Source organism: Dipodomys spectabilis, unplaced genomic scaffold (assembly GCF_019054845.1).
Source record: "Dipodomys spectabilis isolate Male_0828 unplaced genomic scaffold, ASM1905484v1 ptg000178l, whole genome shotgun sequence".
Lineage (NCBI taxonomy): Eukaryota > Metazoa > Chordata > Mammalia > Rodentia > Heteromyidae > Dipodomys > Dipodomys spectabilis.
Window position 1 is genome coordinate 13,666,521 of NW_024870855.1, and position 23,401 is coordinate 13,689,921.

The window sequence follows — 23,401 nt, forward strand, 5'->3', positions numbered from 1 at the left end:
CAATAGCAACAACAAAAGAGCTCCCTCCATTGGGTCCTGGGCTCTATGTTTTTGCTTGGCTTTTTCCCTCAAGGCTGGTGCTCTACCATTTAAGTCACATGTCAGTTCTGGTTATTTTGCTCTAATTGGAATAAAAGTCTCTGAGATCTGTCTTCCCAGGCAGGCTTTAAACTATGATCCTCAGTGTCGGCCTCTTGAGTAGCTAAGATTATGGGCATAAGCACAGGTGACTGTCTTTGGGGTTTCTTTGGTAGGGAGTTGTTTTGTTTTTGAGACAAGGTCTTGCTTTGTAGCCTGGCTGGCCTCAAACTCACCTCAAACTCTTGCTTCAGCCTCCCCAGTGCTGGGATTAAAGCTGTGCACCACCATGTGGGGCTTTATGCTGCCTCTTTGAAGCAAAGCCTCTCACCCTGGTTCTGTATCCCTATCAGTCACAGTTGCATCTCTACACCTTCCTGGCAGGGCTTCTTCTAGGTCAGTATAACTTCCAAGAGCCAGGTTTGGTGGTAGCCTGTCCAGTAGACAGCTGGGAGTGAGGAGCACTCACTCCTTTACAGACACCTGGTGGACCTGGCCTGCACCTGCTCTCAATTTGGGTTAGGGCTGTTGTGCTCAGGTCAGCTCCCAGCAGTCCTTCCCAGCCACATCAGAAACCTGGCCCCATTGGATTGGGGTCATACAGTGGCACCTGCACTCTTAAGAGCCCCATGCTCTGCCTTCCTACTGCATCCTAACAACTGCAGCAGAATCATTTTCAAGTCTTGGATGTAGAAGTTGGGGGATGTGATGCAATCTTAGAAGCTTTTTGGTACCACAAAGAGCGGGAGGAGGCAGCAGAGCCTGTGCCCTGGTGACATGTTCTGGAATTTGTGATTCAGTCTGCACCTTCTGTCCTTAAGGACACACACACACACACACACACACACACACACACACACACACACACACACACACACGCGCGCGCGCGATTACAGCCACACACACACACACACACACACACACACACACACACACACACACACGCGCGCGCGATTACAGCCAGCATAGGAATCTTGGTATATTCTGCTCACTATAAAGATTTGAAACATTTTAAGGGCTGTTATTCTCGTGTACTTGAGAGATACCCTTATCCTGGCAGGGTCATGAGCATTGGTCCCCGATTCCCACCCCCTCTCTTGCCCCAGCAGGCACGACCTTCCCCTGTGGAAGAGGCAGAGGGGACTCAGTGTTCCATCTTGGACACAGGTCTGCTCTTCTTTCAGGCTCATCCAGAATCAGATCACAGCCAAGGGGACTGCGCTGCTGGCAGAGGCCCTGCAGGAGAATAGTAGTCTCACGGAGCTTTGGTAAGGCCACCTGCCTGTCAGAACCACAGTGACAGTGGACTTTGCATGGTGCCAGGCACCCCACAGGGCTGCTCATGACAGATAGAGAAAACAAGGCTCAGACTAGACCAGTAAACCTTGCCCAAGGTCAGGTATGAGAGCAGAATAGAATTCACCTAGCCTGCCAGCATCCTGGTGGGTAGCATGGGAACACCAACGTGTGACGTGTTCCTGCTGTGAGTTGCCTGGCTATGAGCAAGAGGGCCTATGCAGGCCTGTGGGGATGGGCCTGGCTCTGCTCTGGGCATTCTGGGGTGCAGAAGTCTCCCTCAGACTGGGGTATATGTGTAGTTCTGGAGTTTTAAACTCAGGACATTACATTCTACTACTTGAGCCAAACCTCCATCTGTTTTGGGGTTTTGTGGCAGTTTTTTGCTTTGGTTATTAGTTTTTCTCTGTCTAGTGACCTTTGTCCAGGCTGCAGTTAACTGTGCCTGGAGACCTGTGCTTGGCTTTTGCAAACACAGACTGAGTATTCTAGTTAATTTCATTCTGAAGTTTATTCCAACCTCATTTCCCCCAAAGAGCTTAAACCCTGAGTCCTTGGTACACTGTCTTCTAAGTGGTATCTGTGGCAGTCATATGTAAGTCCTCCAGGTGTTGTGTCCTCATTCTTTCAAGCAACTCGGTGCCTGAATGCCAGGTCCTATGATGGCACAGAGGACAAGTACTGAGCGCTATGGCCTCTGGGGCTCACCAGCTAGACAGGGAGCTGCATAGTAAGGGGATGCAGACGTTTGCAAGATGACTTAGTTGTAACCATAGAGCTCCATATAGGAAGGTGAGGAAGGGCTCCCTGAGGAAGGGGTAGTAAAACAGAGCCACAGAGCCTGCATGAGAGGCCCTAAAGGGGCTCTGGGGCTTTCCAGGACTTGCCAGATAGAACAGAACTTTGTGTTAAAAGGACGCTGAGGATGGAAGAAAGGCATATGGGTGGACTCTGGACACCATGACAGCCAGATAAAGGGAGACCAGAGTGTGGGAGATGTCCTAGGGGAAATGTCCCAAAGGAAACTCGACCCCCTGACCTGCAAGTATCAGAGATGAGAGGTGAGAGGTCCAAGCCCTGAGGGGGATAGACAGGAAGCTGAGTGAGCCTCCCGGTGTACAATGCCAAGCTGAGGGAAGGAGGTGCTTCAGGGAGGAGGCAGGACAACCAGATAGATGCCTGGGGAAGTCCAGAGGAAAGAAAAGATCTGAGGAAATGTCATTAAAGCTTGCCTGGCAGAGGCTGTTGGTGAAAGAGATGGTGGCTGAGGACCAGTGGCAGCCCCTGAAGTAGTATCAGAGTACTCATGAGCTGAGGAAGCCCTGAGGCCACCACCAGGAAGGGACATCTGCCAGCCCCTAATGCTTTGTGTAAACAATGTGTTTTTCCTTCCAGTCTAAATGGAAATTTGATAAAGCCAGAAGAAGCCAAAGTGTTTGGAGATGAGAAGCGGCTCATCTGCTTCTGAAGGATGTTTCGGGCTGGATCTCAGCCCTGTGTCAGCCAAAGGCATCTTAGCAGCCAAAGGCACCTTGTGCAGTCTGCGAGGTGGAGTGGAGCAAAGAGGCCGTCAGGAACTCCTCTGGTGGCTTGGACTGATGCCTGCCCAAGTTTCATGGGCTGTTGTAGTCACTGCACAGCCAACAGTACTGTGTCTTATTATACTGTGAAAGGTGCACAGTGTGTGTCTGTGATTATTTCCCCAGACGCTGAAGAAGGAAGACCACAGAGAACAAAGAGGCTGAAGAAGGAAGACTGTGGAGAACAAAGAGGCTGAAGAAGGAGAACTGTGGAGAATAGAAGAGGCTGAAGAAGATTACAGAGAACAGAGACTGAAGACAACTTTGGAGAACAAAAGCAGCCTCAGGCACACAGCACTTGGCCAACCTGTCTATAGGAAAGTGTGAACATTGGGTGCAGAGCCAGGCTACTTTGTTAGAGGCCAGGTGCTGAAGAACAATGTCAGTTCCTCCCCACTGATGGCTGATGTTTCTGTGACAGCTGAGGTTGGTGTAAGATCATCAGAGGCATCTAAGAGAAAGGTCAATCCACTCTCTGCCCTGCAGGAACAAGGCCTGGTTGGCTTGAGGGCCCTGGCATCAAAGGGAAATCCTCTCCCTGCTTCTGAGAAGAGAGGTCTCTACTTCCCCCAGACATGGGGAAGCTGAACAAAGCAGAGACTTAGGGGCTGCTGAGAACTTGGCCCTTACAACACATCAGACATCCACTTTCATAGTTTGGGGGGGGGGGTGTCCAATGGTGTGGGTGGTGATAGTATCATAATGCTTGTTTCTTTGCAATTCATTTGTTAATAAAATACTGCAAATGCTTACTTTTTTCTTTTGTTGGTCCTGAGGCTTGAACTCAGGGTCTGGGCACTGTCCCTGTGTTTTTTCATTCAAGGTTAGTGCTCTACCACTTGACCTACAACTCTGCCTCTGGCTTTTTAGTGCTTAATGGGAGATGAGGCTCATGGACCTTATTGCCTGGGTTGGCTTTTGACCATGATCCTCAGATCTCAGCCTCCTGAGTAGCAAAGATTACAGATGTGAGCTACTAGTGCCTAGCTAATACTATTTCTAATGGGATTTTTTGAAGGAACTTGTCTGTGAGCTTGAACCCCACTTTAACTTGCTGCACAGGGGCTCTTGGGAAGTGATTGGATCATGAGGGCTCTGACTTCATAAATACATTAATAAATTGATGTTTGTAATTTAAAGGGACATTGGGAAATGAGGCAGGCTCTAGGAGGCAGAGCCCAATTTGGAGGAAGGTCATTGGTGCATGAACTTGAGGGGTATGATCTTGAGAGGATCCTGTTCCTCTCTCCTGCTCCTCTGTCTTGTCTTCTGTCTCTCTGCCTCCCTCCCTCTTCTTCCTCTTCTCTAGCCTTCCTGGCAACTATGAGATGAGCAGTAACTCTGCCACAATGTTTTGCCTCACCCCAAGCCCAGAAACAACCAAATAACCATGGACTGAAACGATAAACCAAAACAGCCCTTTTTTCTTTAAGTTGATGATTCCTCTCAGGCTTCATGTCACAGCGATGGAAAGCTAATATAGCTGCTAAAACAGGAGTGTGAGGTTTGTTGGCATGTTGGTCCACATCTATTTTTGACCATACATCTTCTACTCCCAGAACGAGTCTGGAGCAAAGGAGGTGAGTGGGTTAACTCCAGGGAGCGGAGGTCATATGGGAGTGAATTTTCATTATGAGAGCAGCAGATATCCAGTCCTTAATCCATTACATGAAGTAGCCCAAAAGAGTTGGCGGGCATGGACCCTGAAACGTTGAAGTAAGTTCAAGCCAAAGCATACTGGGCTAATAACCATGTTATCTTAAACCCATTCATCGATGAGCTAGATGTTATTTAGGGCACAGACATGAGTGAGGCCACAGACACTATAAGATAGTATTTGTCATGTTCTCTAAGTTTGAGTGTCTGGGTGCAAATTCCAGTGCTACTATGACTGTGTGACCTTGGGGAGATGACTTAGCTTTTCTGTACTTGTTTCCCATCTCTTAACATGGGTTGATAAAGCAATGATCCTGTGCAGAGTTCTTTGAGTAGATGAGTTTATAGAGTGTGAAATACTTAAAACAGGCTCTAGAAGCAGCAACTCATGTTACCTAGATGGATCTTTCCCCTCCAGCCATGCAGAAGGGAAACTCAACTCACCACCACAAGGAGGAGGAAATGCTCGCTCCTAATGCCTCAAGACAATATCACTGCTCCACATGGAGAGCAAAGTCCAGCCAAGTCCAGATGGCACACCCAGCGCATGGGGTAGGCAAGCCAAAGCCCATTTGCATTTGATGGTGGAATGTATGATAGTTTAACTTCTTCCTTCCTTTCCTTCCCGTTAATGTCCTTTTCTTGCCTTATTGCTTTGGCTAAGGATTCCAGAACTATATTGAAGAGGACTGGGTATCCTTGCCTTGTTCCTGATTTTAGGAGAATTGGTTGTTTTTCCCTGTTTAGTATAATATTGGCTATTGGTCTGTTGTATATGGCTTTTACTAAGTAACATTCCTTCTATTCCTATTTTCTTCAGAGCTTTTAACATGAATGAATGTTATATTTTATCAAAAGACTTTTCTGTGTCAAAATAGAGATGATAATGTGGTTCTTGACCTTGAATCTGTTATGATGGATTACATTTACTTATTTACGTAGCCTACTTGCTCATACTGTATGATTTTTTTTGATGTTTCTGGATTCTGTTGGCTAACATTTTATTGAGGAGCTTTGCATCTGTGTTCATCAAGGAGACTCATCTATAGTTCTTTTTTGTTGTATCTTTGCCTGGTTTGGGGATGAGTGTGATACTGGCTTCATAGAATGAGTTTGGGATTGCTCTCTCTGTTTCTGTTTCTTAGAAGAGCTTGAGGAGTATAGGCATTAGTTCCTCTTGAAAGGTTGTATAGAATTCCGTAGTGAATCCATCTGGTCCTAGGCTTTTTCTTGTTGGAAGTCTTCTGATTGATTCTTCTATCTCATTGTGAATTCTTGGCTTATTTATTTCTTCATTCAGTTTGGGCAATTTGTATTTCTGTATAAATTCATCTATTTCTGTTAGGTTTTCCTTGGTAAATAGAGATTCTGGAAATAGTTCTTTATAATTGTTTGGATGTCTTTTGTAATTTTTCCTGTAGCATCTTATTGATTCGGGTCTCCTCTCTTCTTTTTTGTTTAATCTTGCCAGAAGTCCATCAATTTTGATTTTTTCCCCCCACAAAAACCAACCTTTTGTTTTGTTAATTTTATAGTTTTCTTAGTCTCTCTCTCATTAATTTCAGCCCTTATCTTGGTTATCTAGCTCCATCTAGTAACTTTGGGTTCAATTTTTTTCTTGCTTTTCTAGCAGTTTTAGCTGCATCGTGAGCTTACTTGGTCAGTCTCTATTTTCTTGATGTGTGCACTGAGAGCAATAAATTTACCCCCTCAGGATTGCTTTTACCATGTCCCACACGTTTCTTTTTTTTTGGTGGGGGGGGGGGGTCCGGTCATGGGGCCTGAACTCTGGGTCTGGGCACTGTCCCTCAGCTCTTCAGCTCAAGGCTAGCACTCTACCACTTGAGCCACAGCGCCACTTCCGGCTTTTTTCTTTTTGTTTATGTGGTGCTGAGGAATCGAACCCAGGGCCTCATGCATGCAAGGCAAGTGCTCTACCACTGAGCCAACTTCCCAGCCCCCCACACGTTTCTTGTAAATTCATTTTCATTGAATTTAATTTCTTTAATTTCTTCTGTGACCCAGGTGTTGTTCAGAAGTGTGCTGTTCAATTTCCATGTATTTGAGTAATTTCTACAGTATGCTTTGTCATTGAGAATTAGCTTGATTCCACTATAGTCGGATAGAATACAAGGGCTTATGTTGATCCTCTTGCATTTGTTTAAATTCTTTGTATGAACTATGATACGATCTATTTTGGAGAAAGTTCCATGGGCTGCTGAGAATAATATGTACTGGGTTGTTGGGTGGAAAACTCTATAGATGTCAATTAATTCCACTTGAGATATGTCATCATTTAACTCGGAGTCTTGTTTGCCAATCCTCTGGTTGGTAGACCTGTCTTTTGGTGAGAGTGGAGTACTAAAGGCTACTAGTATTGTATTTCCATCTATTTCTTCCTGTAAGTCTGAGAGTATTTGCTTAACGTATTTGGGTGCTCCAATGTTTGGAGAGTATAAATTGATAATGGTGATATCCTTTTCTTGGACTGTTTGCTGTATTAATATGTAGTGTCCTTCTTTGTCTTTTTTGTATTGATTTTAATGAAAAGTTTATTTTGTCAGATATCAGGATGGCATCTCCTGCCTTCTTGCTGGGAACATTTGCATGTTAGATTTTATATCTTTGGCTGTGAGATGGGTCTCCTGAAGACAACAAATGGTTGCATCTTGTTTTGTGATTCAATCTGCAGTTCTTTTTCTTTTGATTGGTGAATTGAATCCATTAATACTTATGGTTTTATAGAGGTGCAATGTGTTCTGTCATTTTCCTGCTTTCCTAAGTTTTTCTTCTTTCCTTTCCTCCTTTGCTTGCGAAGTTGGTCTTCTAGTGATATCTGTCTGATGTGAATTCCCAGTCTTGTTTTCTTCAGATTTTAATCCCCCCTTAATATTTTTTAATAGTATGGGCTTATTGTTTATGAATTCATTTAGTTTCTCTTTACTATTAAAATTTTTAATCAATCAATTTACATCAAATGTGAATGCTAGCTTCGCTGGATATACCAGTCTGAGTTGGCAGTTATACTGGTTCTCAGGGCTCAGATGGTACTTTCCAATCCTTTCCTTGCATTGAGTGTTTGTGTGGTACAATCTGCAGTGATTCTGATTTTTTCCCCATTGTAGTATAGCTCCCTTGTTTTTGCCATGTGCAAGATCATGTCTTTATTGTTCAGATCTAGTGTTTTTACTATGATGTTTCTGGAAGTGTTCCTCTTAGGTCCTGTTTGCTAGGTGTTATGTATGCTTCTGTTATGTAGGTAAGACTTTTCTCTTTTAAGATTGGGGAAATTTTTAGAATCTTATTGAATAAGTGTTGCATCCCTCTGTTCTGGTATTCCTCACCTTCGTTGACCCCAATTATATGAAGCTTAAATTTCTTGGCACTGCATGTTCTTGGGCTTCTCTTTGGCACAGTTTAAGTGTTTTTCCCATATCTGTGACTTTTTTTTCCCTATTTGCTGCATTTCATCTTCCTTACCTGATATTCTACTTTCCATTTCATTCACTCTATTAACTATGGCTTCCATTGAGTTTGCATGGAAAAAATGGAATCTTTATGCTTTTTTTTTGTCAGTCATAGGGTTTGAACTCTGGATCTGGGCGCTGTCCCTCAGCTCTTCAGCTCAAGGCTAGCACTCTACCACTTGAACTACAGCGCCATTTCCAGATTTCTGGTGGTTTATTGGAGATAAGAGTTTCACCGACTTTTCCTGTCCGGGCTGGCTTTGAACCACTATCCTCAGATCTCAGCCTCCTGAGTAGCTAGTATTATAGGCGTGAGCCACCGGCGCCTGGCACCATTTATGATTTCTATGTCAGTTCTCAAAGTATTAATTTCATCTTTTAAGGAAGTATGTACTGCATCTTTTTTTTTTTTGGTCGGTTGTGGGGCTTGAACTCTGTGCGTGGGTGCTGTCCCTCAGCTCTTCAGCTCAAGGAGAGCACTCTACCGCTTGGGCCACAGCACCATTTCTGGTTTTCTGGTGGTTAATTGGAGTTAAGAATCTCATGGAAGCCGGGCGCAGGTGGCTCACGCCTGTAATTCTAGCTACTCAGGAGGCTGAAATCTGAGAATCGTGGTTCAAAGCCAGCCCGGGCAGGAAAGACCGTGAGACTCCTATCTCCAATAAACCACTAGAGAACCAGAAGTGGTGCTGTAGCTCAAGTGGTAGAGCGCTTGCTTTGAGCTGAAGAGCTGAGGGACAGCGCCCAGGCCCAGAGTTCAAGCCCCATGACCGACCAAAAAAACCAAAAAAGTCTCATGGACTTTCCTGCCTGGGCTGGCTTTGAACCAGGATCCTCAGATCTCAACCTCTTGAGTAGCTAGGATTACAGGTGTGAGCCACCAGCACTCGGCTGCATCTATTTTTGAGTGCATATCTTATTTGAAATCCTAGATCTCTTTTGATAATTCATTTCTTTGTTCTTTAAATTTCTGATCCATTTCTTACTTTAATTCTTGGGTCACTGACATTCTTGGCAGGGCATTCTTGGCATTCTTGGCAAACCCAGGTGGGCTAGATGTATTCCACCAGTTGCTGAAGCCTGCTCACAGCCAGATGCTTGAGCTGCTCGATCATCAACTTGGGATATTCTATTTGGGCTACTTCTGCCACTGGCAACTGAGGTCCATGAGTACAGGACTGGCTGTTAGAGCTCCCTCCAGGGGCACTCTTGGTCAAGCCTGGTGGGCTGGGTGTGCACCTGTTGCTGGAGCACTTACACAATTCCCAGCTTCAGTGGGAGCAGTAGCCCAGGTGGCAGGGGGAGGGGTCTGGGTCAAGTTCTGGGGGTTACCACCAGCACTGGTCTCCTATGGTGGTGGGCATCCCCCATGGGGTAGTCCCACGTGGGGTACTCACTTATCCTGAAGCGGTTGGGGGCTGTCCAGCGGTGCTGTGGGACTGAAATCTAGTGACACAGGCCCTTCCCTGATATTAGCTGACTCAAAGCCTTATCGGGTGACACAGGCAGCTGCAACCATAAACCTTAGTTAGCCCCACCACAACAAATCTCCTGCTCTCATACACCTCACAAACTCCATGTCTCACACAAACTACAGTGTACGCCCCCTCCCCTCCCCCCCCCCCCCCCCCCCCCCCGCAGCCCCTAGTAAAATTCTCCACCTCCGGCCCTAGCCATATAAACACCCTTGCTCAAGGATAAGTGTTGTCCCTGCCCAGCAGGGTTAACCTGTCAGCTTGCTGACAAACTTTGACAAACTTTTGTGTCATGTGATTTTTCTGGGGTGAGACTTTCACATACAATGTCTACCACCAACCTTACTCTCTCCCTTATCCTCCCCTCTTCTTGAAACAATTGCAACAGATTTTGTTATTCCATTTCTATACACACATATAAAATACTTCAACCGTATTCATTCTTATTCACACTCTCCTTTGGTCCTTCCACCTCCCAAACAGAACCTGATTTACTTTCATATTCAGCAGTAGAGCATCTACCTGGCAAGCATGAGGCTGAATCAACCAAGAACAAGTATATTTTTCTTGTTATGCCTATAAGCTTCTCTAAAGCTAGAATTGCCCTCCTCCAGTCTTGCCTTTCATTTTATTACTGCTCTTGTTTTGTTCCAGGCAGTGTTGGGCTATATAAAATGGTCCAGGCAGGCCTCAAATTCCAGATCCTACCTCTATCTCCCAACATGTTGGTACTGGGGCTTGAACTCAGGCACAGGCTGTACCACTTCAGCCACACCCACAGCCCACTTTTGCTTTCCTTTTCAGATAGTGTTTCATGTCTTTGCCCAGGGCCATGTGGCTGGGATTAGTACCTGGCTCTGGTTAGAGCCTTTATTGATCAGCCAGAGCCTGTTCTGAAATGTAAATAATTCAACAGGGGTGATGCCACTAGTTTTATTGTATTCTGAATTAGTAAATTCAGTATAAGGTCCTCATAGTTATCTGAGCTTCACAGTAATTGCAGGGGGTGGGGAGGGGAAGGGAGGACTGAAATGGGAAGTGGGCAGCCTGTGGCACAGAAGCCTGGCTTTCATTTCAGAAGGGAAATTTTGGACATCATGTTCCTCTTGGAGGGGACAGGGGAATCCAGGAAGTGAGAAGAGGAAGTGGGGCAAAGGCTGAAGCTGGGGGCACAGCAGGAGAGAATCTATGAGATGTTTTGGGCTGGTGAGCTTCTGAGGATGGTCTTCTCCTCCCTTCCACATTGCTATGTACCAATCTACTTGTTAAAAAGGATGTTAGGGACTGGAAAAGTGGCTCAATGGTAGAGTGCATGCCTTGCATGCATGAGGCCCTGGGTTCGATTCCTCAGCAGCACATAAGCAGAAAAAGCTGGAAGGTGTGCTGTGGCTCAGGCTTGAGCTAAAGAGCTGAGGGACAGCTCCCAGACCCAGAGTTCAGGCCCCATGACCACAAAAAAAAAAAAAAAAAAGGAAAAAGGATGGTTGTCATTATGTCACCAAGTTGGGAACAGATACTTCATTATGCAGCAGAAATAATCCACAGACTAAATACTATATTACCAAACCTAATGTACGAGCTGGGTATGGGACCCATATAGTAATCCCAGACTTTGGGGGACAGAGTCAAAATGACCCTAAGCTTGACGCCAGCCTAGAGGACTACTGAAACCCTGTATTTAAAAAAAGCTGAGTTTATTTTGCTGTTGTTGTTTTCAGATGTAGGTCTTGAACTCTGGGCCTGGGCTCTGTCCCTCAGCTCTTCAGCTCTACCGCTTGAGCCACAGTGCCACTTCTGGTTTTCTGGGAGTTAACTGGAGAGTCTTACAGATGTTCCTGTATGGGCTGGCTTTGAACTGTGATCCTCAGACCTTAGCCTCCTGAGTAGCTAGGATTAGAGGTGTGGGCCACCGGCACCCAGCAGGTGTATTTGCATGTGTCTGTATGTATGTATGCATACACAACATGTACATACATCTAAATGATTAAAATCAGACACATTTAAATAACTTGATCATTTTAAGCAGTAAAGAGGTAAGATTACATGGAGCAACATACTTAGATCTCAAAAATAAATGTGGGGGGAGGATGGGATGGGAAGGGGAAAAATAAAAGAAAAAACGAACAAAAAATTTTTTTTAAAGATTTAAAAAAATGGGCTGGGAAGGTGGCTCAGTGGTAGAGCGCTTGCCTTGCATGCCTGAGGCACCGGGTTCAATTCCTCAGCACCACATAAGCAAAAAGAAAAAAGCCGTAAGTGGTGCTGTGGCTCAAGTGGTAGACCGCTGGCCTTGAGCTGAAGAGCTGAGGGACAGCGCCCAGGCCCAGAGTTCAGACCCCACGACCGGGCCCAAAAAATTAAAAAAAAAAAATGTATAGTGAAAATGGTCAGAATGAGATAGATAACATTTTAAAAACATACTCAAGATATATAAAACTCAAAGATATCCTATATATTTTTCAAATATTCATAAAGGCTTAATCACATGTAAGATAAACATAAAAATACAATGTAGGATATATGCCTAAAGGGTTGGGAGTAGGACTAAAGAGATAACTAAAAACAAATAAGCTTGGTACCAGTGTTCATAGCTACTCAAGAGGTAGAGACTTGAGGACAAAGTTGTTTCAAAGCCAGCCTGGGCAGCAAAGTCCATGAGACTCATATCTCTAATTCACCAGCAAAAACCTGGCAGTGGAGCTGTGCGGCTCAAGTAATAGAACACAATCTTGAGTGAAAAGGCTCAGGATAGCACTCAGGGCCTTAAGTTTATACCCTAGCACTGGCACATGTATGCACACACATATACACACACAAACAAAACTGTATATTCAGGCCTTCTTATGTGCATACGACAATTTTCCAACATTGTGTATAGGTAGGTATGGCCATATGGTTTAATTCTAAGCAATGAATGTAAGAAATGTTATTTTCATCCATGGTTTCTTAGTAAGGAAAAAAAAATGGCTGTCAACTTTTAAGACATCAGGGTAGATCAGATCCTAGTCTCAGCCATTAGATAACCTTTACCACCCTTAAAAGCATCGATATTGCTACAAACCAGGTAGCTGAGGTCCTTCTGCTCCACCTGCTACAAACTCAATACTACAGCATGAAAACTGCTTTAAAAGATAATTTTTTTTAAACCACAGTGGATTGTTACTGAATTCAAATGAAACTTGTAAGTTTTCTAATCATAAAATTTAGTTTTTGGTTTTTTTAATCAAAAACTTCTTAGTAAAGAAGATAGTAAAAAACAAACAAAGCCGGGCACCAGTGTACCTACCACACCTGTAATCCTAGTTGAGATCTAAAGATTGTGGTTCCAAGCCAGCCACGGCAGTTAAGTCCATGAGACTTATCTCCAATTCATCACTGAAAGAGCCAGAAGTGGAGTTGTGAAGTATAATGTCATCCTTGGACAAAAAAGCTCTGAGACAGTGCCCAGGCCCAGATAGAGCCCTAAGACCAGCAAACAAACAAACAAAAGCAAACAAACAAAAAACCACAAAGAAAAACACCACAAACACCTCTTTGTCCATTGTTCCTAAAGTCATTTCTTAAGCTAATAATAATTAGTAAATTTTGGATTCTATTTTGTGACAATGGGTATACAGCAGCTAGGTATTTCTCAGTTTTATTATAATGTCAACTTAATAGACATATGGTAGGATAGGACAACTTTCCTTGAAAGCATTCTTTTATTTTCTAAGACTAAATAACAGGATAATTTAACAAGATCACTTGGATGTGTAATTAAAATATCAGTAACAAATTTCCCATTTAATTTAGAACATACAAGCTATACCTAATACATTTTCTCTATTTCTTGCGATTTGTTTGCAATATCGAATGTAACAGACATTTTCTATTAAGGGAAATTGAGAGGTATTACAGAAGAGTTTTGGAAACCATAAATAAAGCAATAGAGGTAAACATTACCCCTATGATTTTCAAGCTTTGAAACTTGCCAATAAATCTAATGAGCTGGTAATATCCTAACATGCCTTCTGTATCTCCCTGTAGACTCCATTAACTGCATTATGTGCATTCAAGTATTTGAAAGTTAATTGGTAACAAAACTGTTTTCTCCTTTTGTAATACTTACTACATAGCCTAGGCTAGCTTCAAACTCACCACCCCTCTGTTCCAGCTGTCTGAGGGCTAGAATTACACATTTTTATAATAAAACATTTTTAAGACTCTACTACCAGGCTTACCACAGAATATAGGCAGAACTCTTTTTTTTTTTTTTTTTTTTTTACTACAAATGAGTTTACTACAAATGAGTGCCCAATACCTATTGAAAGGAGAATAGTCATTTGTAATGTCAAGTCTTGAGGTCCTGACAAGTGCTGTCTAGGGCACAACTAAGAAACACAATAGGTTACTAGATAGTTTAGTATCACTTAACAGTTTTTCATTTATTTGGGATATTTGTTTGTTATGCTGTTCTTTGCCTCTCTATAAACAATAACAAATTGTAGTATTATCCATTGGCCTAAACTGAGTGAAAATAAACCAACTACTCCAAGTACAATAGTGGTAGGTTCTTAACCAAAATGAAATATCCACATATCTGATTTCTTCAAGGTTCTTATTCCACAGAAAAGCAACTTAGGTGAACAGGTATTTCCATTTAATACAGGAATTCTTTAATTAAAATCTCCTAGTTTAAACAGATTCACAGGATATGGCAATCAAAGCATTTTTATCAACTGTTTCTGAATAGGGATGGCTGCCAGGATATACCAAGTAGTTATTTCCTGTAAAGAAAATGAGGCAGCAGCAACTTAGTTTCAGGATGAAGAGTTGAGAAGAGCTGGACATTGGTGGTTCACGCCAGTAATCCTAGTTACTCAGGAGGCTGAGATCTGAGGATTGCAGTTCAAAGCCAGCCTTGGGCAGGAAAGTCCATGAGACTTATCTCTAATTAACCATCAGAAAACTGGATGTGGCACTGTGGCTCAAAGTGGTCAAGTACTAGCCTTGAGCTGAAGTGCTCAGGGACAGTACCCAGGCCCAAAATTCAAGCCCCACAACCCCCCTCCCCCCAAAAAAAGTTGAGAAGACACTAATAGTGAAATAAATTAACTGTTATTCATAACCAAGAAAATATCAGACATTACATATTCCAGGAAAAAAAAGAAAATGTACTGACATGTTACATTTTTTTTTAAACCTAAGAAAATATTTGCACAACAAGGGATACTGAACAAGCAACACTTCACACTTAATCACCACTGTCAATATATTCTGAGTTTGCCTCAGGATACCAAAAGTGCAAGAAAATGGACCTAATAAAGTAAATGTCTAGCAATGAACAACTATCCACCTATTTAATAAGCACCATTTTCCTTTAAGTAGTTTTACATAGTTCCTAGCAATCCAATTTATATGAAGACTTCCTCTGAAAGAGGTGAATATTATTTACCAATGCTTAATGTGGGTATCAATTAAATTTCACTAATTAAACCATTCTTGAATTTATAAAAAAAAAACGGTATTATGCTTTGTTCAAATGTAGCTTATTGCTGGGTAAAGGCCCTTCTTCAGTCAGTACATAAAAGCAGATAATATTTACACTGAATTTACAGTCTTTTCCATTTAAAGAAGTATTTCTATGTCTTGCTACAATATATTAACCTAAATGATTGTTCTTGAACTTCATTATATCCGAACTTTGAAACACAGCTGTGAATCAAATAAGCTTTGGAAAGGATTTTGCCATTTCATTAACTCATTCAAACTGGAATCTTTTTGAAATACATACTGCAGATATACTCTATGTGGTCTTTATAGTCGTTTTGGGGGTGCATTCCAGTAAAGTGTACAGAGTAGGAACACTGAAGTAATCATGTAACATTTAAAAGAAATGTAAGATTTGCACTAAGAAACTGAAACAACAGCTACAACATGAATTCTGTTGTTTCTGAGACCACACACACAAACCAGTTGTAGAATTCACTGTTCAGTGTCAACCGTAATCTATAATCTGAATTTGAACTAGATCTGAAAAACATAAATGACTGAAAATGGCAATAAATCCATTATAGAGTGGCACCAAAGTCATTTATTATTTTCTGTATACTGTATTATTTTCTACATACTCACAAATGACCTTTTCTGGAGATGAGTATTTGCAAAGATTCTTAGAAGCTACAACCAACTTCCTATGAAGGCTGTTTTCAACCTTTGTTATGACTCTATAAAACCTGGTCACCAATAGTTCCAGCTGAGTATTTAAATGCCTAGTATGATTTCATGTCCTATACTACTATCAACATACTACTACAGATTTATAACTATTATAAGTAATATTATATAAAATATCACTTACAGTATTTTCCAGAATAGTACTTTTTATGTTTGTGTGCTGGTTCTGGGGCTTGCACTCAGGACCTATGAGCTCTCCCTGAGCTTCTTTTTGCTCAAGGCCACAGCTCTACTTCTGGATTTTTAAGTAGTTGTTTGGAGATTAAGAGTTTCACAGACATTCCTGGGCCAGTTCTGAACTGTGATGCCCAGATCTCAGCCTCCTGAGTAGCTAGGACTGCAGGCATGAGCCACCAGTGTGCAGCTCAGAATAGTATTTGAATTGAACAAAAATGAACATTTCAGCTTTAAAAACTTTTTTCTTTTTGGTGCCAGTACTGGGGTTTGAACTCAAGGCTTGGGTACTGTACCTGAGCTTTCTCACTCAGAGTTAGTACTCTCCCACTTGAGCAAACTTCTGTTTTTTTGGTAGTTAATTGGAGATAAGAGTCTCATGGACTTTCTTGCCTGCTGATTTTGAACCGTGATGCTCAGATTTCAGCTTCCTGAGTAGCTAGGATTACAGGCCTGAGGTACTGGTGCCTGGCTAAGCTTTTAAGTTTTTTTTCAAGTTCAAATTTTTTTTTTTAATTATCAGGGACCAGATTTAAAGTAAAAATGCCGACTTTGTTAATTTTAACAAAACTTCAATAAACACTGTTTTAGGCAAATATAATATGTAGTACCTGACACCTACAAACACTGAACTTTCTTTAAAACCATGGGAACTTCTATTGTAGCAGCTGTAGCACAGGGTTCATGACAGAGTGAGAGTCAGAGGAAGGCAGGGAGAGTTAACACATCACCTATCTCAGAAAATCAACTTCTAGGAGAACATAGTTAATTACGATAGCTGTAATAACTCTCTTAAAAGAATGGAAGACAACCAAGTAATTTTTAATCACAATATACAGTAGAAAACAAATTATTCACATTCCAAGAGGTTTTTCCTTCAGGAATTATGAGAAAGGGGTAAAAAGCTTGTAAAACTGAAAATGAGTATGAAATAAAACAAATTCAAATGATAATTTCATAACTAAAAAATTTTAAGGAAAATATATTTCTCTTGAAAGAATAATAAATTTCCATAACTGTTTTTTTTTTTTTTTCCAAAAAAAAGCACCTAAGAAACTGTGCTGTCAGCTGTCACAATGGAGGTTTTGGATTCTTTCAGCAATTGCAGTGTACCAAAAAGCATTTCACAGCATAACTTCAGGGAAAATGTTATCTAAATCACAAAGGAAATAACTAAAAATTCCATTAAGAATGATTATGAAGCATTACATAAATGTGTCCGGGTACAGCTGCTGCTTCTGTACTTACATTGTAGGAAACAGAAACAACAGCAGGGGGAACAGGCTGGGGGTTTGTGGTGTAGTGTGGTGTGGTGGATGGTATGTGTGTGTGTAGCAGCTTTAAATCAAACAGCAAATACCTCATTATGTTGAGGGAGCCAGCATGGTGTAACTGTCAATCACACCAAGGGAGGTGCCTAAATGCTCATGGATAACATTTTCCCTATGTTGAAAATGTGAAATTGACTTCTTGGAAATATTTTCATGTTAAAAAAAAATACATTCACTATCATAGCCCTGATAATCCTTTTCCAGTATTCTTAACCATTCAGATGTATTTTGTGGGAATATTTATTCACATAATTTTAAATACATTTCCATACAAGACTCAATTTAAAGTCTTTGTAATGTTTTCAATTACAGTAGTAACACATTAATAAATTATAAATTAACAAAACCTTTGTATTTGCTTTAAAAATTGTTTTAAAAATACTAACTTCCAGATTATCTGGAAAAATTAAAGATGCAAATTTGCTATAAATCTGGCATCTCAATTAAATTCTGATTTTTAAAATATATAAAAATCCCTCCAATTATTCCAAGTTCCACTCCAGAAAAGTTTATTTTACCCTTACTATAAGTTGTGAAAGTTATAACATGCTAAACCCAAATGTGGGAAAAATGCCTGGAGATGCAAAGCAGAATAATAATTACATGAAAAGAACAAACCAAAAAATACCCGTTAAAGTTATTATAGCTGGCAGCACTTAAAATTGGTAATTTATATCTTTTTTAAAGTTGCATAGCTCACGATGATTCAATGCTAATTAGCTGTTGAGCAGTTTTATTTAAGAGGAAACAATATATTTCATAAACTGCAATTCAGTAGACAATTCTACATTTAATTAAAATGTAATTATGTAACTTGATTTATTCTTTGGATGGCATTCTGGTAATATTAAGCCTCTAATGTAAAAATATTAACATTTTAGCTTTCTTATGCAGAAGTCTATTTTCCATACTTGGAGAAAATGGAATAACTTGAGATCATGGTCTCCATCCAGACAATGTTTTACTGCTTGATTACACTTCTTGGTTTCACATTGAAGACTTTATAAGGAGTAAATTACGTAGTTTTCAATTTAAGGAGATGAATGCAGAAACATCATGTTGGGGAAAATAAAGAGACCCCAAACTAAGCAAACAAAACAAATGAAAACACAGCTAGTTTTGAGCCCTAGAGAACTTAAAAAGTAAATCAACTTTTAAATCAGTTAACTTTGGCGTCTGAATACAAAATGTTTATCAGGATTATTGGTGTGGATGTCTGTTAAGGGATGTGCAGCATTTTCAAAATCCCTGTGTGTCCTTTTATGCAAGTTTGGTGAACTGAGTTCTATGTGACCGTCCCTCTACTCAGCAGGATATTTTCCTGTGCCACTGTCCATTTTTGTATTACCCACTTTCACAGAACTCAGAGTTCTGGCTGAGTAAACCTGCAATTTTGTTTGTCCAGAGACAGATCTTCAAATCCTCTATATTTTCAAGCATCTTGAAAAGACAAGAAAACCTGTGCAAAAACAGATAAACTTATTTTAAGTCATGGTCCATAATAATAATACAAATTAAAACCTAACATCCAAATTCCCAAAAGCATTATTTTCATTACTGTAAACTTTCATATCCTTATTTACTGTTCCAAAAGCTCACAGAATCAGTGTTCTGCAAAAAAGCACATCAAGACACAGAAGGGCTTAACAATGTCATTAATATATACAACATCACTATATATTTAAATATATATATTATATACATATATATGTGTCATTCCTTTCGTAAAACAAAAAGGATATGAGTAAGTATCTTTCTTTGCTAACACTGAGGATTAAAGCCTAGGGCATTACACATGCCAGGCAAGTACTGTGTCAGGTGAGGCATGCCCCCAGCCCTTTTATTTTTGTGTTTGAGACAGGGTTTCACAGCTAACTTTTACAGGCTGACTTGGAACTCACACTTTTCCTTTACTCCACCTCCTGAAAAGCTAGGCAAACAGGTTTGTACCAACATGTCTGGCTCAATTTTTAAAAATCTCCCCGTAAAACTAAAAATCCCAAAATGAAAATAGTAAACAACACTTGGGTCCTGGTGGCTCATGCTTGTAATCCTAGCTACTCAGGAGGCTGAGATATGAGGATCATGTTTCAAAGACAGTCTCAGTAGGAAAATCAGTGAGATTCTTATCTTCAATTAACCACCAAAAAGCCAAAAGTAGAGATTATAGCTCAAGAGGTAGTCTTGGAGGGGACAGGAGAAAGCTATTCAAGGACAGCAACTAGGCTCAGAGTTCAAGCCCAGAACCAGCAACAAAACAAAAAACAAAAAGACCTGAGACACAGATGTTATTCTCTATTTTGGGTTGGTAAATTAAAGAGCTAAAAGTATTTTTAAAATGCTGGCCCTTGTTATATACTGTTTTAAATGTCTTAACAGCATTGAATTTTCTTAAAACCCATATACTTTGTGTAGGACAAAAGGACAGAATTTACCATTTGCTAAGTAAGGGCAGTCAGAACAGAAGCAAAAGATTTAAGTGAAGCTATTCCATATCTATGTCCTTTCAGATAAGTCAAAGAGACAGAATCCATTGGTTCAGCTTTCTATAAACAGCTGGTGGGATTCTTCAACCTGTCCTATGTAGGTTAATTTTAAAACCAGGTTTTCTATATAAAAGGTCCTACAAAGATAACACTGATATGCAGTGTAACAAAACACATGCTAGTTAGGACTAACAGAAATGTGTTTCATCTGGCCAACTAACTGAATTCAACAACTAACAAAAAAAAATAATACACTATGATCAAACAGGATTCATTCCAGGGATGCAAAGCTGGTTCAATATATGTTAAATCAATTGATGTAATTTAACACATCAACAGAAACAAGGACAAGAACCACAATCTCAATAGATGCAGAGAAAAAGCATTTGACAAGATCCAACACCTGTTTAAGATAGAAGCTATGGAGAGGCTAGGAATCCATGGAATATTCCTCAATATAATAAGAACTGTATATGACAAGCCTACAGCCAGCTTTATACAAAATGGTGAACAGTTAAAACCATTTCTTCTAAAATCAGGAATAAGACAAGGATGTCCACACTCTTCACTCCTCTCTTTAGTATAGTACACATAATGGAATACCTAGCCAGAGCAATAAGGCAAGGGACAAACATAAAGGGGATCCAAATAAGGAAAGAAGTAAAACTATCCCTCTTTGTAGATGACATGATCCTGTAATTTAAAAACCTTACAGAGCAGGGCATTGGTGGCTCATGCCTATAATCCTAGCTACTCAGGAGGCTGAGATCTGAGGACTGCAGTTCAAAGCCAGCCCAGGCAAGAAAGTCTGTGAGACTCTTTATCTCCAATAAACCACCAGAAAATCGGAAGTAGCGCTGTGGCTCAAGTGCTAGAGCACTACCAGAGTTCAAGCCCCAAGACCGATAAAACCAAACAAAAAAACTTATAGATTCCTCCACATTACTTGAGATAATCTGAAACTTTAAAATCAGTAGCTTTTCTGTATGACAACTATGAGGATCATAATGAGGAAAGCAACTCCACTTGTAATAATCTCACAAAACAAAACAAAACAAAAACAAAAACAAAAAAAAAACCAAAAACAACCTAGGAATTAAAGATGTGAAGGATCTTATGGAAACAATAAAAATCTGAAAAATGAAATTACAGCATATTTAAAGAAATGGAAAAGCTTTCCATGTTTCTAGATTGAGAGGATTAATATTGTGAAAACAGCAATACTGCCCAAAGCAATTTACAAATTCAATGCAATGTCCATCAAAATCCCAACATCCCAACAACATTCTTCAATCCAAAAAATATCATATGAAATAATAAGACTATGACTAGCAACAGCAATTCTTATCAAGGAAGAACAGTGCTGAAGGAATATCAATACCAAACTTCCAACTTGGTAACAAAGCCACAATAATAAAAACAGCTTGGTACTGGCACAAGAATAGGCCTGAGGACCAATGGAACAGAAGATCCAGAAATGAACTCACAAACCCATAGGTACCTAGTATTTGATAAGGAGCAAAAAACACAGGATGGAAGAAAGAACCTCTTCAACAAATGGTGCTCGCAAAACTGGCTATACACATGCAGAAAAGTGAAACTAGATCCTTGCACCAGAATCCATTCTAAATGGATCAAAGACTTCAATGTAAGGCCAGATACCATGCAGATTATTACAGGAAAGCACAGGTCAAAACTTCCTAAGAGCCAGGTGCCGGTGGCTCACGCCTGTAATCCTAACTACTCAGAAGGCTGAGATCTGAGGATCGCAGTTCAAAGCCAGCCTGGGCAGTAAAGTCCATGAAACTCATCTCCAATAAACCACCAGAAAACCGGAAGTGGCATTGTAGCTCAAGTGGTAGAGCGCTAGCCTTGAGCTGAAGAGCTGAGGGACAGCACTCAGGCCCAGAATTCAAGCCCCACGACCGACAAAACAAAAACAAAAACAAAACAAAAAAAACAAAACAAAAAAAAAACTTCCAAAGATCCAGAATCACAACAAATCAAAGAAAGACTGGATAAATGGGACTGCATCAAACTGAAGAGATTTTGCATGGCAACAGACATAGTTAACAAGATAAATAGCCCACAGAACAGGAGATTTTTACCAGCTAAGCATCAGACAAGGATCTCATGTCTAAAATATACTTAGAGCACAAAAAATTAACCCACCTCTTAAAAAACAACAACTCAATAAATGGGCTAAGACTTAAAGAGAGACTACTCAGAAGAAGTAAGAATGACCAACAGACACATGAAGAAATGTTCAACATCTCTGGCCATAAAAGAAATGCAAATCAAAACATTGAGATTCCACCTCACCCAAGTTAGAATAACCATTATCAAGAAAATGAACAATAATACATGCTGGCAGGGATGTGGCCAAAAGGGAATGCTACTACACTATTGGTGGGAATGTAAAGTTGTTCAACCACTATGGAAAGCAGTATGGAAGTTCCTCAAGGAACATAGCGTCCCTATGGCCCAGAAATTCCAGTCCTGGAATTTTTTCAACAGATCACGAAGCAAGCCACACTAAAGCTTCCAGCATAACCATGTTCATTGTAGCACTGCTTACCAAAGCCAAGATACGGAATCAATCCAGATGCCTCTCAGTGGATGAATGGATAAAGAAAATGTGGTAGGTAATATATACACAATGGAATTTTATGCTTCCATCAGAAAGAATATTGTACAATGAATTTGTAAGGAAATAGGAAGACTCGAAAGTGATTTGCCAGTAGTACTTTGGCATATAAAATTCCAAGATAAAAATTTCCTCCATTGTTCTTTCTACTCTCTTCCTAAGTCTTGCTATCTATGTAGCCCAGACTGAACTCAAATTCCTAGGTCTCCTGACTCAGCATCCTGAGTGCTGAATATCTGGATGATAGTCGTCCTACTGTAATTTGTGACCACCAATCAAGTCTATCACAATTTTATTTTATTAGTATTGGTTTCTAGTATTTCTCTTAAAATACATTTTATAATTTAGCCAGAATTTTACTTTATTGGCTCAAAAACAAGGCAATACTGACAACATCTCATGGCATCCACCCCTAAACTCTTTCAAGAACTAGGGGTGCAGCTCAGCAGTAGAGTGCTTTACTAGCATGTCCGTGGCCCTCAATTTGATCGCTAGGAACACAAGTGAACCACCAAAATCTTTTCCACTGTGGGGCTGGGAAGGTGGCTCAGTGGTAGAGCGCTTGCCTTGCATGCCTGAGGCCCTGGGTTTGATTCCTCAGCACCACATAAGAAAAAAGCCAGAAGTGGCGCTGTGGCTTAAGTGGTAGAGCGCTAGCCTTGAGCTGAAGAGCTGAGGGACAGTGCCCAGGCCCAGAGTTCAGGGCCCACACCCAGACCCAAAAAACAAAACAAAACAAAACAAAAAAAAAACTTTTCCACTCTGGAACAGAACATATATGCACACCCCTGTACCACTATACTACTCTTAACCAAACTTATCCCAATTCCTATTGTAAATGTGCCAAAGGGAAAGAGTAAAAAGCTGGGAGTCTTTTAGTACCCTATACTTTAGCAGGCTTTCCTCTGTTATATACAATCCTACTTTTATGTAAAGTTTTCTGCTGTAGCTCTCATTTCAGTTGATATGGTTCAATTATTCTTCTATGTCAAAAT

General features: G+C 40.7%; 2 protein-coding genes across 6 annotated transcripts in view; one reads left to right on the forward strand and one right to left on the reverse strand.

Moving 5' to 3' along the window:
* Nod1 (nucleotide binding oligomerization domain containing 1) overlaps nt 1-3,717 on the forward strand; it is a 43,481-nt gene extending 39,764 nt beyond the window's left edge. For both annotated transcript variants that reach the window (XM_042695135.1, XM_042695136.1), the window contains exons 11-12: nt 1,263-1,346; nt 2,770-3,717. In XM_042695135.1, coding sequence (XP_042551069.1) covers nt 1,263-1,346; nt 2,770-2,842 — 157 coding nt within the window. In that variant the 3' untranslated portion in view covers nt 2,843-3,717. The remainder of the gene's footprint in view (nt 1-1,262; nt 1,347-2,769) is intronic.
* A 13,026-nt stretch (nt 3,718-16,743) lies between these two features.
* The window catches only part of Znrf2 (zinc and ring finger 2), an 89,201-nt gene continuing 82,543 nt past the window's right edge, over nt 16,744-23,401 (reverse strand). Inside the window, exons 4-5 of one of the 4 annotated variants that reach the window (XM_042695073.1) lie at nt 18,594-18,732; nt 16,744-18,562 (exon numbers count right to left, since the gene is read on the reverse strand). In XM_042695073.1, the coding sequence (XP_042551007.1) occupies nt 18,618-18,732 (115 nt within the window). In that variant the 3' untranslated portion in view covers nt 16,744-18,562; nt 18,594-18,617. Of the gene's footprint in view, nt 18,885-23,401 lie in introns of all 4 variants that reach the window. The other 3 variants (XM_042695072.1, XM_042695074.1, XM_042695075.1) reach the window with 3 other exon arrangements.